Source organism: Engystomops pustulosus, chromosome 2 (genome assembly GCF_040894005.1).
Source record: "Engystomops pustulosus chromosome 2, aEngPut4.maternal, whole genome shotgun sequence".
In the NCBI taxonomy this organism is placed as follows: domain Eukaryota; kingdom Metazoa; phylum Chordata; class Amphibia; order Anura; family Leptodactylidae; genus Engystomops; species Engystomops pustulosus.
Genome location: NC_092412.1, coordinates 209,328,167 through 209,342,343, shown reverse-complemented (window position 1 = coordinate 209,342,343; position 14,177 = coordinate 209,328,167). Strand labels below are relative to the sequence as shown.

General features: G+C 38.6%; 1 protein-coding gene across 4 annotated transcripts in view; it reads left to right on the top strand.

Moving 5' to 3' along the window:
* Window positions 1–12,646, top strand: part of ADGRG2 (adhesion G protein-coupled receptor G2) — an 85,686-nt gene extending 73,040 nt beyond the window's left edge. For all 4 annotated transcript variants that reach the window (XM_072137952.1, XM_072137950.1, XM_072137951.1 and 1 more), the window contains 8 exons: window positions 630–733; window positions 880–1,004; window positions 1,712–1,983; window positions 2,725–2,824; window positions 3,987–4,267; window positions 6,232–6,333; window positions 8,727–8,879; window positions 9,193–12,646. In XM_072137952.1, the coding sequence (XP_071994053.1) occupies window positions 630–733; window positions 880–1,004; window positions 1,712–1,983; window positions 2,725–2,824; window positions 3,987–4,267; window positions 6,232–6,333; window positions 8,727–8,879; window positions 9,193–9,359 (1,304 nt within the window). In that variant the 3' untranslated portion in view covers window positions 9,360–12,646. The remainder of the gene's footprint in view (window positions 1–629; window positions 734–879; window positions 1,005–1,711; window positions 1,984–2,724; window positions 2,825–3,986; window positions 4,268–6,231; window positions 6,334–8,726; window positions 8,880–9,192) is intronic.
* The last annotated feature ends 1,531 nt before the right edge of the window (window positions 12,647–14,177 follow it).

Here is a 14,177-nt window from a genome sequence, read left to right as displayed (position 1 = left end):
TTACCAAGGTAGAGGTAGAAAAATAAGTGTACTTATTCTTCTACAACTCCCATGTCATTCTGGTTTAACTGTTCTGCAGCTGCTGAACCAGGCAGGAAAGTCTGAAGGGTCACAGGACCCTATCTGGCCATTCTTTGTTCCAGGGATTAAAATAGCCAAAACGATAATTATCAGTGACACACCAGCTGGAGCAAGGTTAATATGCTTTCTTGCCATCCCTGTCTCAGGCCCCACAGGTTTTTCCTAAATTCGGACAATGAGTGGTCACAGCATAAAGTTTTACTTTTGCTTCATGTGTTTTGCTCCAGCTCAGTGTTATATTAAATCCTACAGGATCTACATTGTTTATCAGAATCAGTCTAAGGTCCCTTTCACACTGGACGTGTGGGGACATCTATCCATATACGTCCCCATAGACGGCTTTGGTACTCCGGTAGCGGTACGGCTCCACACACAAGTGTCCATACATCCCTGTGCCATGCATCGCTATGAAGAGGGTAGGGAAGCGTTCAACCCTCCTCCTCACCAGCGTGCCAAGCTACGGCAGGAAGAGCCTAACTGTGTTTATGACTTAATAAAATTGTATTATTTTGTTTCCTTTTACTAAATAACCTAAATATTGTCAACAGATAGAAGTGGTGGCTGGTCATCAGATGGCTGCTTTGTTGCAAACACAACAGAAAGTGAAACAGTCTGTAAATGTAACCATCTAACCAGCTTTGCAATATTGATGGTAAGAAATCTATATTACATTATAATATGACCATAACTTGAATATTTCACATTAACCCATCTAGAACTGTCCTATGGGCTATGCCCCTGGAACATCTTTTTTTAGAATTCAACATTGTGCTTTTGCTTTTTCTTTGTGCCTTTCAGAATGTGTCTCCCAATTCCCCTATAAATCCAGAAGATCTGTTAATTTTGACCTTCATCACATATATTGGATGTGGTCTTTCTGCAATATTCCTGTCTGTGACTCTCATAACCTACATAGTATTTGAGTAAGTAACAAATGTGCTGCTCTGTAGTTGCATAACTGATCATTGCTTTAAGGTCTCCCCAAATTCTAGAAGCTCATAAGTTAGATCCATCCAGATAAACCGTTGGATCAGTCAAACTTGCTGGAATGACCAGCCTGAATGCTGGATGATATATCATTTTGTTGAATCAACTGTGCCTTTAGTAATGTTTTGTGCATCTGGTCTACCAGAATATTGGATAACAAGTAAACAAATAAAAAATAGCTTATATATCATAATGGTACCAATAAAGACATCAACAAAAACCAAGCACCCACATAGCTGTATGGAAAAAATACAAAGGTTATTGCATGGCTCGCAGACAACACAACAGCCTTTTTTAACTGGTAGTAAAACAGAAAAACCTATACATATTGGGGATCGTTGTTAGGTGATTGACAGCTTTGGGGATGAAAAAGAAAGTGTTTCAATAGACCTTGTGTCTGCTGTGTGTCTGCTCAGGTCCTCCTACACCAGAAAAAAGGGCGACACAGACACAGAGAGGTTCCTAATAATTCCCATAGTCTTCTACCACACGGGAAGCATTACACAATAAAATTACAATGCCTGTGTTGTTTGTGATGACTCCAACAGGTGGTTACCATTATTATGTGTAATGTCTATATGTATTAATATGAAAACTATTGTGTATAGCAGACATTTTTTATACTTGTGTGTTTTTCTTTTAGGAAAATTCGGAGGGATTATCCATCTAAAATCTTAATTCAACTTTGTGCTGCCCTGGTGTGCCTAAACCTCACCTTCCTACTGAATCCTTGGATTGCACTGTATAAAGAAATCCCTGGACTCTGTATCTCTGTTGCCGCCTTTCTGCATTATTTTGTCTTGGTTTCTATAACCTGGATGGGCCTTGAAGCTTTCCATATGTATTTGTCTCTTGTAAAGGTCTTTAATACCTATGTGAGGAAATACATGTTAAAGTTCTGCATTGTTGGATGGGGTATGTATTATTTAAGTCTGATGTTCTATTGGAGGGTAATAAACCTGAAGCTATACAGTCTGCAGTGCATAAACATCAGAAGGGATGTATTCAATGTATTCTATTCACTGAAGACACTCAATATGTAAAGTTAGACTGGTGTACATATAGATATTGCCAATCTTGCAGTCATTCCAAGCATGGCAATAAAAGAAAGTATAGTTCAAAAATGGCTGCCCTAAGTCATGTAGCATTGCATTGGTCAAAATCTACATTTAGAATCTGCGGTCACATCAATATTAACATATATAGCATAAAACCAACATATATTTCATGGACCAGTCCAATAGAAAATGTCCTGTCGGTAATAGAGATAGACAGGAAAATATACACATATGTCAGGACTTGTTATTAAAAAAAAGTAAAAAAAAAAAAAAGTAAAAATGAATATTTATATAAAAATGATACTTCATTTTTCTTTTACAATTTTTTTTATTTTTTTCGATTGGACTGGTCCATGGAATAGATGTTGGTTTTATGCTATATATGTGCATATTGATATACATTGATGTATATGGATTTTATACAGAGAGGTTTCAGATTTTTTAAATAGATACAGATTTGAGAAAGGTAACAGTGCCTGATTTTTCAAACAAATTTTTTTATTATACTAGTATATTCAATTCCACGCAGTTACTTCAGAGCACATTTCCATTAGTTTGAATGTATTTAATGATGCATTTTAATTATGTCTCATACCAGGAACTCCTGCTGTGGTAGTGGCAATAATACTTGCAATCAACAAAAACCTATATTATCTCAGAGAAAGTGATAAATATCCAAATGGATCCACAGATAATTTGTAAGTTGAGATACTATGCTTTTATTTGGCTACATTTGTAGTTTTCATTTTAAAGGTTCTGCCAAGTTTGATTATCCCCCTATTTGGGTACCCACCCAAAAGGACATAACAATCTGATCAGTGGGGGCCAATCTCATTAATTGACGAATCAGCAGTTCAAGCATGCATCCTGGCTCTCCATTCATTGCTATGGGAGGGTAGGAAATTGCCTGGACACTGTGCTTGGCTATTTCCAGAACTCTTAGATACAGTGAATGGGAATACTGGAGTGGAATGAAACAATCAGATTGTTATATATAAAACAAATTAGGTATAACCCCTTTAAGGGTAAATTCAGAGGAGCAGTTATGTGGTGCCAAAGGACTGCATCTGGACGGATGTTTTTTAAAGCCTAAAGAAGTGTTACTTTAATAAATTTATGTTGCACTTACAGCATTTAAAAAAACATTTTTAAAAAGCCACAAATATGTTTTTACATACCACAAAAAATACATTTGTGCAACAAATAGTATTCTATAGAAATCTTTTACTGGAACATAAGAGAAGTAATACCATAGGAGTTATTGTTTAACAGAGAGGCCATCTGTTACACATTTATGGCACATGCTGTGGGACTTCTATAAATAAGCGAGCTACAAACCCACCTTCAACATTCTCGCCAACACCTTTTCATTTCATGTTATCTCACATAAACTTCATTAAAGGGAACCTGTCACCCGGATTTCTAATTTTCACTTAATGACATGTTCCCATAGCCTTTTTAATAGTAATTCCCAATCTGCTTTTTAATACAAATTCCCAATCTGGACATCTATGCAAGGCTGCCAGTCTCTGGCAGATTGTGAAATGGTATTAAAAAGGCTTGTTATAAGGTGAAAATTGGTGATCCTGATGACAGGTTCCCTTTAAAGACAATTTTGGGCTATGAGTTAGGGGCCTGCCAGCAGAAAACAAGCACTACTAACATAAATTTCTGTTGGCTGTCTTTTAGGATAGAGAATATTAATATAATATTTTCATGTATCTGTAGAATGATAGGCTCACAGGCTGTGTTGTCTGTGAGTGAAACAAAATTGCCTTGTAACAGTAAATTTTACTTCATGTTTGAAAACATAAATGCACTGTATTTAGAACTCACTTTTACACCTGTATTCCCTTATAGCTGCTGGGTTGATACCACTGTGTTCTGGATCACAGTAGTCGGATACTTTGCTATAATATTCCTATTGAATGTCAGCATGTTCGTAGTAGTCCTCATACAGCTGTGTCGCATCAAGAAGCAGAAACAACTGGGCTACCAGAGGAAGACCACCCTCCAAGACTTGCGCAGTGTAGCAGGAATTACCTTTCTACTAGGCATCACGTGGGGCTTGGGCTTCTTTTCCTTTGGCCCTGGTAGAACGGTTATCATGTACCTGTTCACTATATTCAACAGTTTACAAGGTCAGTACATTGAACACCACATAGCCTAACATGCTACAATGATAGATTGCATATATCTGCTATAAGACTGCATATAATGTACAGGGAGTTACTCAGTGGGTCTATTAATCAAGAGATTTTTTGTTCAAGGACCCTGTCACATGTTTATTTTCTACCATTCCAATTGGATCATGGAGCTCTGCAGCGGACAACTTTTAGAATTCTCGTTGGTTCTTTTATTTGCTTTTCCTAATTGCCTCATTCATCCTTGGAAATTATGCAAATCATTGCTGATTCGTTATCCATAATTCCATCTTTCGGGCTGGCTGGATGCACTCACTCGCATGCACTACCACACGGCCTAAGGTTCATTCACACGGCCGTCTGCGGGGACGTACATGCAAATCTGCGAGCGCATATATGTCCCTATGGACGGCAGTGGCGGCCACACATGTGTCCCACCGTTCTGCGCTGCACACCAGGAAAAGATAGAACATTCTCTATATTTTCCCTGCTTTGCGGCCATGCGGCGCTGTTTCCTATGGATGAACGAGGGGCCACCTCCTCTCCAGCACATGGCGGTATGCCAGCGTGTGAATGCACCCTTACGCCCACCTAGTATTTATATGTGAATAAGAGGCTGCCATTTGAGCCCATTACAAAGTATTCCTGTTAATTTCAGATTTCTTCCCTTTTATGTTCTGTTAAATAAAATAGAGGGCCCTACCTATCACATACAACAAACAATAAAATAAAGTGGAGTAGCTTGAAAGGATAAAAGAAAGAACTTATATTTTCTTCTCATCCAGAGAAAAACTAAAATCTAAAGGGTGTGAAAAAAATTCTAAAGGTTGAAAAATGTACATAAACTTTGCCGTTAGATTACAAAATACTGTATATACTGGCGTATAAGACTACTTTTTAACCCCTTAAAATAATGGCTACAGTGGGGGGTCGTCTTATACGCCGGATATACGGGGGCCGCACTGTGTGAGGTGTTTTTTTTCCCCGTCAGCACGCAGAGAGCCGCTTCCTGGAACCGCCGCGCATGCGCGGCAGTCCGCCTCTCACAGTCATTAGAAGAGGCTTAGTACGCGCTGACAGGGCAGCGCGCTGTATGCTAATGCAGCCGCCCTGTCATAGCGGTCGGCGTCACAGAGCTGGGGGTCACAGGCGGCACTTACAGAAGCATGTCGGATCTTCATTAATATCGCAGCTTACAGTTATGATCACCAGACACTTGCTCTCTTGTTTGTTTTGCAAAGTTTTAAGCAGACTTTTTTTCATTTGGGAGAGGGGTAGTCTTATACAGTGAGTATATACCAAATTCTATATTTTTAGGGCAGAAGTTGGGGGTCGTCTTATATGCCCAGTCGTCTTATACGCCGGCATATACGGTAGTCTAAATCTGTACTGATTTCTGTTTTAAAAAAAGCCCTAATGTGGAAGTACTAATTTAACAATAATAAATGATGATGTTATGTACAAAGTTCATGGGACTTATGAGCAAAACTGCTACGAAGAGTTAGGGCTGATGCCCACAACAGTAAAATCTTTCTAAAAAGTAGCTGTGTCTTACAGTGAGAAGGTCAGGAGGATCCAGCACTGCCAGACCCTCCTGACCGCTGTAATGAAAATCGGGTAAATTGCTGATATGTGTGTTGCAGGGTGTGTTCGTGGGAATGTGTGTGCAGAGATGAGTGTGTTCATGGGAATGTGTGTAGCAGTGCTGAGTGTTTGTGGGAATGTGTGAAGAAGTGTAAGTGTGTTCATGTGAATGTGTGTAGCAGTGCTAAATGTGTCCATGTGAGTGTGCTGTGCTTTTGTGTGACCAAATGTGTCAAATATATTTTCTCTTTTTTTAGATAACTAAATCTTGTGTGTGTTTTATCAAGTCCAAAAAAATTACATTACAATATGTGTACAGCGCTGCAAAATATAATAAATTATATGAAGAAATAAGTAGCGCTGTCTTTCTTTTCCAGGGTTCTTCATATTTTTCTTCTACTGTGTAGCAAAGGAAAATGTCCGCAAGCAATGGAGACGTTATCTTTGCTGTGGAAAATTCAGGCTGGCAGAAAACTCTGGTAATTATTTTATTGCACTAAATATGCTAGCTTCTCATATACAATTCTTTGTATGACTGTAAAATTTTCCATATGAACAATGGTTTTGGGACATACACAGTAAAATGACTTTTGCATGGCAGTACCAGGAACAAACAGGGCCATTATTAGGGGGCTGCAAACTGGGCATTTGCCCAGGACCCCTTCTGAGGGGGCCCCCTGCATGTGGACTTGTGGGGCATAGGTTGTATTGCTCCTTTAATACTACTTGGTTGAATGCCCGGCTGAAGATCATGTATCTGTCTAGTTACCTATCACCTATAATTTGTCTATTTTCTATCCATATATCTTTCTAACCATTTATCATTTGGCGCCGATAAACAACCTGGAACACACCACTACTAACATTTATCTATCTAGCTTTTTGTCTATCTATATAATTTATTTTTACCTATCTATTATCTATTCATCTATCAATTAATCGTCTGTATCTCTTCTACTATATCTATCTCTCATATCTATCTCCTATTATCTATCTAATCTAGCTATCTATATATAATCTACTTTAAATCTCTGCATTTATAAATCTATCATTTATCTATAAATCTATCGTCTTTCATATTTATCTTCTATTATCAATCTACATATCATCTGTCTATCTCCTATACAATTCTCCTGCAGTCCCATATTACAGATTGTAGTTACAAGCAGTAGTATAATAAGGCAAAGTGTTATTATTGTGCAGGGCTAAAGGAGCCTTTTACTGACTGTGACTGTTCATAAAATAGTTTTATTTTGGGACCCACTTTTAGTTTTGCCCAGGGCCCCACTTTGGACACAGAAATGCCACTTTGTTAAGTTTCTTTTGTTGCTAGATACCGGTAAGTTAATAAAACTTGCTAATTCTTTGGAAAACATCAGCACCCCCGCATTGAAGCAATTCACACACCAAAGGGGAAGGGAAGCTGCACTTCTAGAAGAAAGCAAAATCAAAATTATTTCATTACAGATTACCTAGCAGTGCTGTACCAGAAACCGATCATTTTACTGTACAAAAAAACATAAAATTTTTCCTTTTGCAAATAGTTTACTAATTCAAACTACTATAAAAATATATAAAATTGATATCAACACTATTCCTAAAACAGCACCTAAGGTCCTGGCTATTGAAGTGTAGCTATACACTAGTTACTATGGGCATGCATCTTGAAATAGGTGATCAGAAAGAATACACTCAACTTAATTGGGTATTCCTTTCTCAGGCATTTATGACACATTTAGGACCTTTGTTAAGAATTGGGGGTAGCCCAATTTGCAAAGATTTGCAAATGTGTGGCCATCTCTCTCTAGGGCTGCAAGGTCCCAGGATTCAGCGGGACAGTCACGGTTTTTGGGCGCTGTCCCGGGCTGCTCCCCTCTCCCCTGCATTTTTCCGCCTCCTAATGGTTCGGTATATTAGAGCTACAGAGAAGCTGAAGCATTGGGGCCTGGACCAGCCCCTCCCCTGAGTTGCAGTCAGAGCCTGGGAGAAGAGGAAGTGACTGCTGCAGGGGAAAATGGGAAGATAAGAAAGGTTTTTCTTTAATACCCACAGGGGCCACAGGAAGAGGAGGGTAGAGGACAGGAGGAGGGTGGAGGACAAGAAATACAGGAGAAGGCTGGAGGACAGGAGCTACAGGAGTAGGCTGGAAGACAGGAGCTACAAGAGGAGGCTTGAGGACATGAGCTACAGGAGGAGGCTGGAGCACAGGAGGAAGCTGGAGGACAGGGGGCCACAAGAAGAGGAGGATGGTGGACAGGAGGGGGGCATTATACTATGTAGGGACCATTAAGGTATATATTACACTATGCTTGCAGGCGAGGCAATGAGCGTGGTTTAGAAAAAAGGAGGAGGGACTTTTTCACTCAAAAGTTGGGAGGTATGTTTTTAGGGCCGGTGTAATGATAGCATTTACCACTTTTATATCTGCTGTTGATAGCAGGACTGTAAAGCATGAACTGCTACAAGGGCCCTCAGCAGTCTTTGAGCCTGAAGAAGGTTCTGCTCTGAGTAATTGCTGTGGTACTCAACCAGAAGCCTACTACTGCTTTAGCCCAGAGTAGGGGAGGGCATAGAACAGCTCAATACAGAGATCATAAAGCACAGCATTCTGAGAACACCCCTTCCCTCTCAGTGATCCAAATTTAGTTATGATCCTTGATTATTTTTCACAGTCCTGCTTTTACTAACAAAATATGCAAAGGTATACAGATACAGATCTCCAGGGTTGCTATCTAACACTGTCTGTGGTTTTTAAAGCCATTAGCCATTATTGCTGATTAATTTTTAGTTCTTACTAACCATACTAGAGACTTTAAGACTGTGTTTATTGTATTGTTGCTTCTCATTCACTTATAGTATTTTTTGCATTTAGATTGGAGTAAAACTGCTACCAACAAACTAAGGAAACAGACTTCAAAACAAGGAGTATCCAGCAGTTCCAGCAATTCTATTCAGTCATCCAGTAATACCAATTCTACAACATTACTAGTGAACAATGAGTACTCACTGCATCCCAATGGAAATGGTAAGCCTTGTATTCTTTGCCTTGTCTGTGAGTGTTCTGCCGGATAAGGCTTGCAGTAAGCTCTTTTTCAGACAGGTCTGCTGTATTTAGTCTAGTCTCAGCTGGCAAACTTTCAGAGAATTATAGCTAAAATCTCTGCCAGGTCAGACCAGGTCTAAACTGATCTAACCTTGTACATCCAGGATGCATACAACCCCAACCAATTAAAACCTCTTCCCTATGGGGTTGGAATATTGTGAATACTGTTTATTGAACATTTTTTAATATTTAGTCTATTTTTAACTTACTGATGCCATTGTTTCTATATTTTAAGGCAATGTCTTAAAGGAGAGAAATGGTGTTTCCTTTATGGCTCAGAATGGTGAGATGCCCCTTGAAGAAATTGCTGAAAGACCATCCATCAAAAACAATGATACAAAACAGAAATCTTTAAGAAGGACTTCCAATAGGGGAAGCGTGCACTTTATGGATCAGATATAAGAGTGTCTTATGCTTATTAAATGAGGAGCCTTGACTGGGAATCCTGCACTCCAGATGTGAGAATATTAGCGGCTTGTATATTTCAGCATTCACTGAACGTAGCTGCCTTGGACTATCAAGCACGGCTGAAATAGAGCATATAGTAGAGAAGTCACTGTTCCCCTCATAGACTAAGTGAAAAGAACAAGATGGGGAACGACGTTGACACAGCAAATCATGTTTTAGGCCTTGTTCAGTGCATTATCCACTCTTTACTGTATTTTTATATATTTATTTTATATATTAAGTTTAATATTAATGTATGTTTGAAGACTAGGCCTGTGAGATGGATGAATAGTTTAAGCTTACACCTTGTAACTTATTAGTCGTAGGCCCGCTCTTGTTCCTCAATTTTTTTTTTTACCAAATTGGACCTATTTTTTATTCTGCTGCAGTTATTGAATTTCCCAATTCCTTTTAATTCCTCTAAAGACATTGCGATATTAGCCCTATTAAAAGGGCCTTGATTTTAAGCTCAGCTCCTTAAAGAACAATGGTACGATAGAATGTTACGATGGATACTGCAAAAGCCATGTTTCTAAATGCTGTTTGCAGAGAGTATAAAGCCTTTTTTTTTTTGCATTTTTGCACATATTAATGCCATATTTGGCTCATCAAGCTCCAGGTATATAACAAGCACCTACATTCACCTACATTCCTGCTCATATATCTCCTGACAAAAATCAAGCAAGAGAAACTATTTTTTATATAGAGAACTATGGAGGAAGAACTAGAAAAACCTGAAGCTTACTGTTGTTGGGACTCTTTACATAAAATTTGTAGAACCTTGACAAACCACAATCCTTCCGGGGAAAATCAGTGAACAGATAACATAAAAATAGAGCTTCTCGGCAAAGCAACAGTTTGTTTAAAGATGGCGCAATGAAGCTTTAAAGGAAACCTACCACTTTAAAATTGTACTTATAAGCATCAAATACCGTGCACCAGCTCAGGGTGAGCACTGAAGTGGCTGCTTATGTGCAGAGCTTGAAGAAGCTGGTGGTGTGCACACATGTTGTATATGAAGAGTGTGCTGACACAAAAGGAGGTGGGACAGCACAGGCTACGTGGACGTGGAGTAGCCTTAGCATACACAGCCTGGAGAGGCTACTTCACACACCAGCAGCCTTTGTCGAAAATTAAAAGTGGTCAGAAGTGTTATAGGATTAGGGAAAGTTTAGGGCTTAGAATGTTAGTGGAATCCTACTAATAGGTAGGTTTGATTTAAGAAATTGAACACCCTACTAACAGTTAAGCATGGTGGAAGATCCATAATGATGTGCTTTGCTGAGTCTGGTACCGGAAGGCTTGACCGTATCATATGAATCAGGAAATCTAAGAATTCAAGAGATTTTAGAGCAAAATGTCCTACCCAGTATAAGAAAACAGTCCTGACCTCAATCCCATTGAAAATCTTTGGTCAGAGTTGAAAAATAAAACTCAAAACATTCAAAAGCATGAACAAACTGCAAAGTAGGAGTAGGAAAAAATCCTTGTGAGAAGAGCCAGAAGCTTAAAGATAGCTACAAGAAACATTTGAAGGCTGCCAAAGGGTGTGCAACCAAGTATTTATTAGGGGCCTTTATTGCTGCATATCATTTTTTTTGGTTTCTTCTTTAAAATTGCAACATGAAGAATTTGTACAGTCTATTCCAAAATGAAGGGGTGCAAATAATGGTGAGCAGCAGTGTACATAAGGTGCTGTGCACCCATTTAGTCTGTTACAGACACATTGGAAGCTATAGTTTAACTGAGCCTAATAAAGGTACGCAACAGGTAGATAATGGAAAACATATTAGGGATGTAGTTGCCGCTTTCCAGAATATCTCATTTATGGATTACATATACATATATTCTTTTTCTAGAGTGAAGATTGTTTGGATACCTGTTTATTTCTGGGAAATGGTTATCAAGTTGATTATAATTTACGAGCTAGTAATGTTCTATGTGTTGGGTTTTGCTAAAAGGTGTCATCTACCCATATCTTTGATATGACCTTTAATGCTTCAATGTGCACATCAAATTTTCTTGTGTTTGGTCACATTAAAAAAAAAACCTCTCTCTTCATACAATCCTCCAGTTTCCCTCCTAATCTGCTTTTCACTTTGAAATTTTAGTGAATTGTCTTGCAAGCAACAAGACAGAAGCTCACTGAGGTGTCTGAATCTCTATGTAGGAGGCCATTGTAAAATGAAGATATACACACACAGTGTTACTCCTCCTCTACACACACCTGACTTTCTACATAGTTTGTTGATAGGTTACATTAACTTTAATATGTTTTATATGTATATTATTGTGCCATTCAGCTTTCATAATGTAAAAGTGACTGGTATATTTTCATTTTAAATTTTATTTATAAAAAATAACTGCAAAAGTTTCACTTTTTTCCATCTGTAATTGTTGTTAAACTTCTGACCTTCCCAGATATAACATTACCAAAAGAATAGTTTCTTAACCCAACAAGGTCCACAAAACTGAAAGCTTAGGTCCGCATATTTAATCACCGTTTGCCTTCTGCTTCTTTGAGTGTTGCTTCTCACTTTTTGAGACTGAGAGAAAGAAACTAACATTTCAACCCTAGCACTTCAGAAAGAAGGTACTGATTTAATTTGGATGTATAAATACTGATGAAGGAAGCAAAGGTTTAGGGTTAGAGGTTAAAGGGGATCTCAAACTCTAGCCAGTAACATGATAATTACATAATTCTTTGTCCCCTGGTTGTAGTGTCAGGTGCCAGGGGAACAAGAGGTAATTATACCTTATTTAGTTTCTGATCAGAATTTGGAAAAAGATACAATTTAACTTAGACACCTCCTTTATAAACAATGCAAGTTATTATAATGAGATTTGTAATAGACTTTAATAAAGAAATATCAGCTGCCTTGTATATCACTGCAAATTAGTAATGAAGAAGCCTAATATAGTGCCCTAACGTTTACAGATAGTTCCTAGATAGTCTTATCCCTTCTTTATTTACTTTTAGTTACTCTTTAAATTTCTGTTATAAGTAATTTATTTACCCCATGAATCCTTGTGACATTTATTGTTATCCTGTGCAGGAATATGCATGTTTTGTTGGGTACAAAGGATATGAATTATGTGTTCTACTATGTAGGCCAAATAGCTGGAAGATCACTTTTGCAAGTGGAGCTCTTGTAACAAAATGTAAATATATCATGATTTTTTCCCCCCCAGAATGGAATGTTTGGTTTTCTATTGCTGCTGAATAAATTATCATTTACCATCAAGAATACAGGTTTTGTTTATTGATAGAACACTATAGTGGAGATCAATCATCATGTTGTCTGCTTTATAAGACTTTCTGGTCTCAGTTGGGACTTTTTCGTCTCATTTGAGACCAAAAAGACTCAAACAGTGGTACAAGAAACCAGACAATGTGGTGATAGCTGCCATTGAAGAGTCTTGTGCATCGTTTTTTAAATCTAAACTTTTTATTGGGAATTTCAAGCCAACATAACGAGAATGAAGGGACAGCTACTGGAAAAAAAAGGTATGACTCAGAAAGGTTGATGTGAATATAGATTCCGTGGGTGAAAGATATCAGGGCTTGAAGGACAGTTTTTTGGCGTACAAGCCCTGAAACAATCGCAATGCCTCGTGTCAGGCATCGCAGTTCTTTTCCACTTCACACCACCTCTATGCCAAATCCTGTTGCATCACCTTCAATTGAACAAAGCGTAGTGTTGGCATACAAAGGGACAAAATATTGTTGAATTCGGAATTAGTTATTCTACAAGTTGCATTATTGCCCGCTCCAATAAACAGTGTTATATGACACACCAAAGCCAATGTCCTCTACCCCCATGCAGTTCAAACAGAACAAGTCGTCTTGTCCTCAATCAGGAGAAAATAGTTACTAAAGGGCTGTATACTGCAGAAGATGAGCAATGTGACAGCCTTGGATACAGTTCTAACCAATGTTTCTATTTTTGACACATTAACTGGTCAAATATTAGATTTTGAGGATGTGCAACACTTGCAAATCTTCTGTGGCAATGGAAAAATATGGATTTGGAATTTGCCTTAATAGACTGATAGAAAAAGGATTCTGGGTGTTTGCATCGGATCGAAAAGGAGAAATTTAAAAAAAAAAATCACGGAACACTACCCAAGAATACTTTCTTTTCAATTTCTAACATTAGGTCTCAAAAAAAAATTTACATTTCTGGTAGTGTGTCAAAAATTGTGAAAGGAATCCAATTCTCTTCCAGGAAAAAGGGTTATCTGTTCTTCACTATGTTGTCAAAAGACCTAATAAGGAAGGCATTTATTTGTTATGGTAGCAGGCTGGGGATGCGCTTGGAGAGGGAACCACAGGGATTGATCACCAGCCTGGATGCAAGGGCAGGCTGGGAGATAGCTGTGTCCTAGTAGGATACTTCAGCTTGTCCTGGGTTACTTCAGATATCACCCTTGAAGGTAGGATGATACCCCTTTACGCTCAATAACTCCTCAGAGCTGCTCAGGCAATTACCTGGCTCTCCTCTGTCTGACTAGACTGGTCTGATCTGGTGTACTGGCTGCACTGTACTGGTCTCCCTCAGAGACCAACTGATCTGACTGCTCCTGTCAGACTAACCTCTAGAACTTTCCTGACCAGGAGTTTTATTACTCCTCCAATTACATCCCAGCTTACAATACAATATGATAACAGGTGTGATTGGCTGATGGAATGACATCACATTAAACAATTAACTCCTGCCTTACCAGGCAGTATCTACCGCTGCAGTGTTCCCCATGTTGTGTAGTGACCTG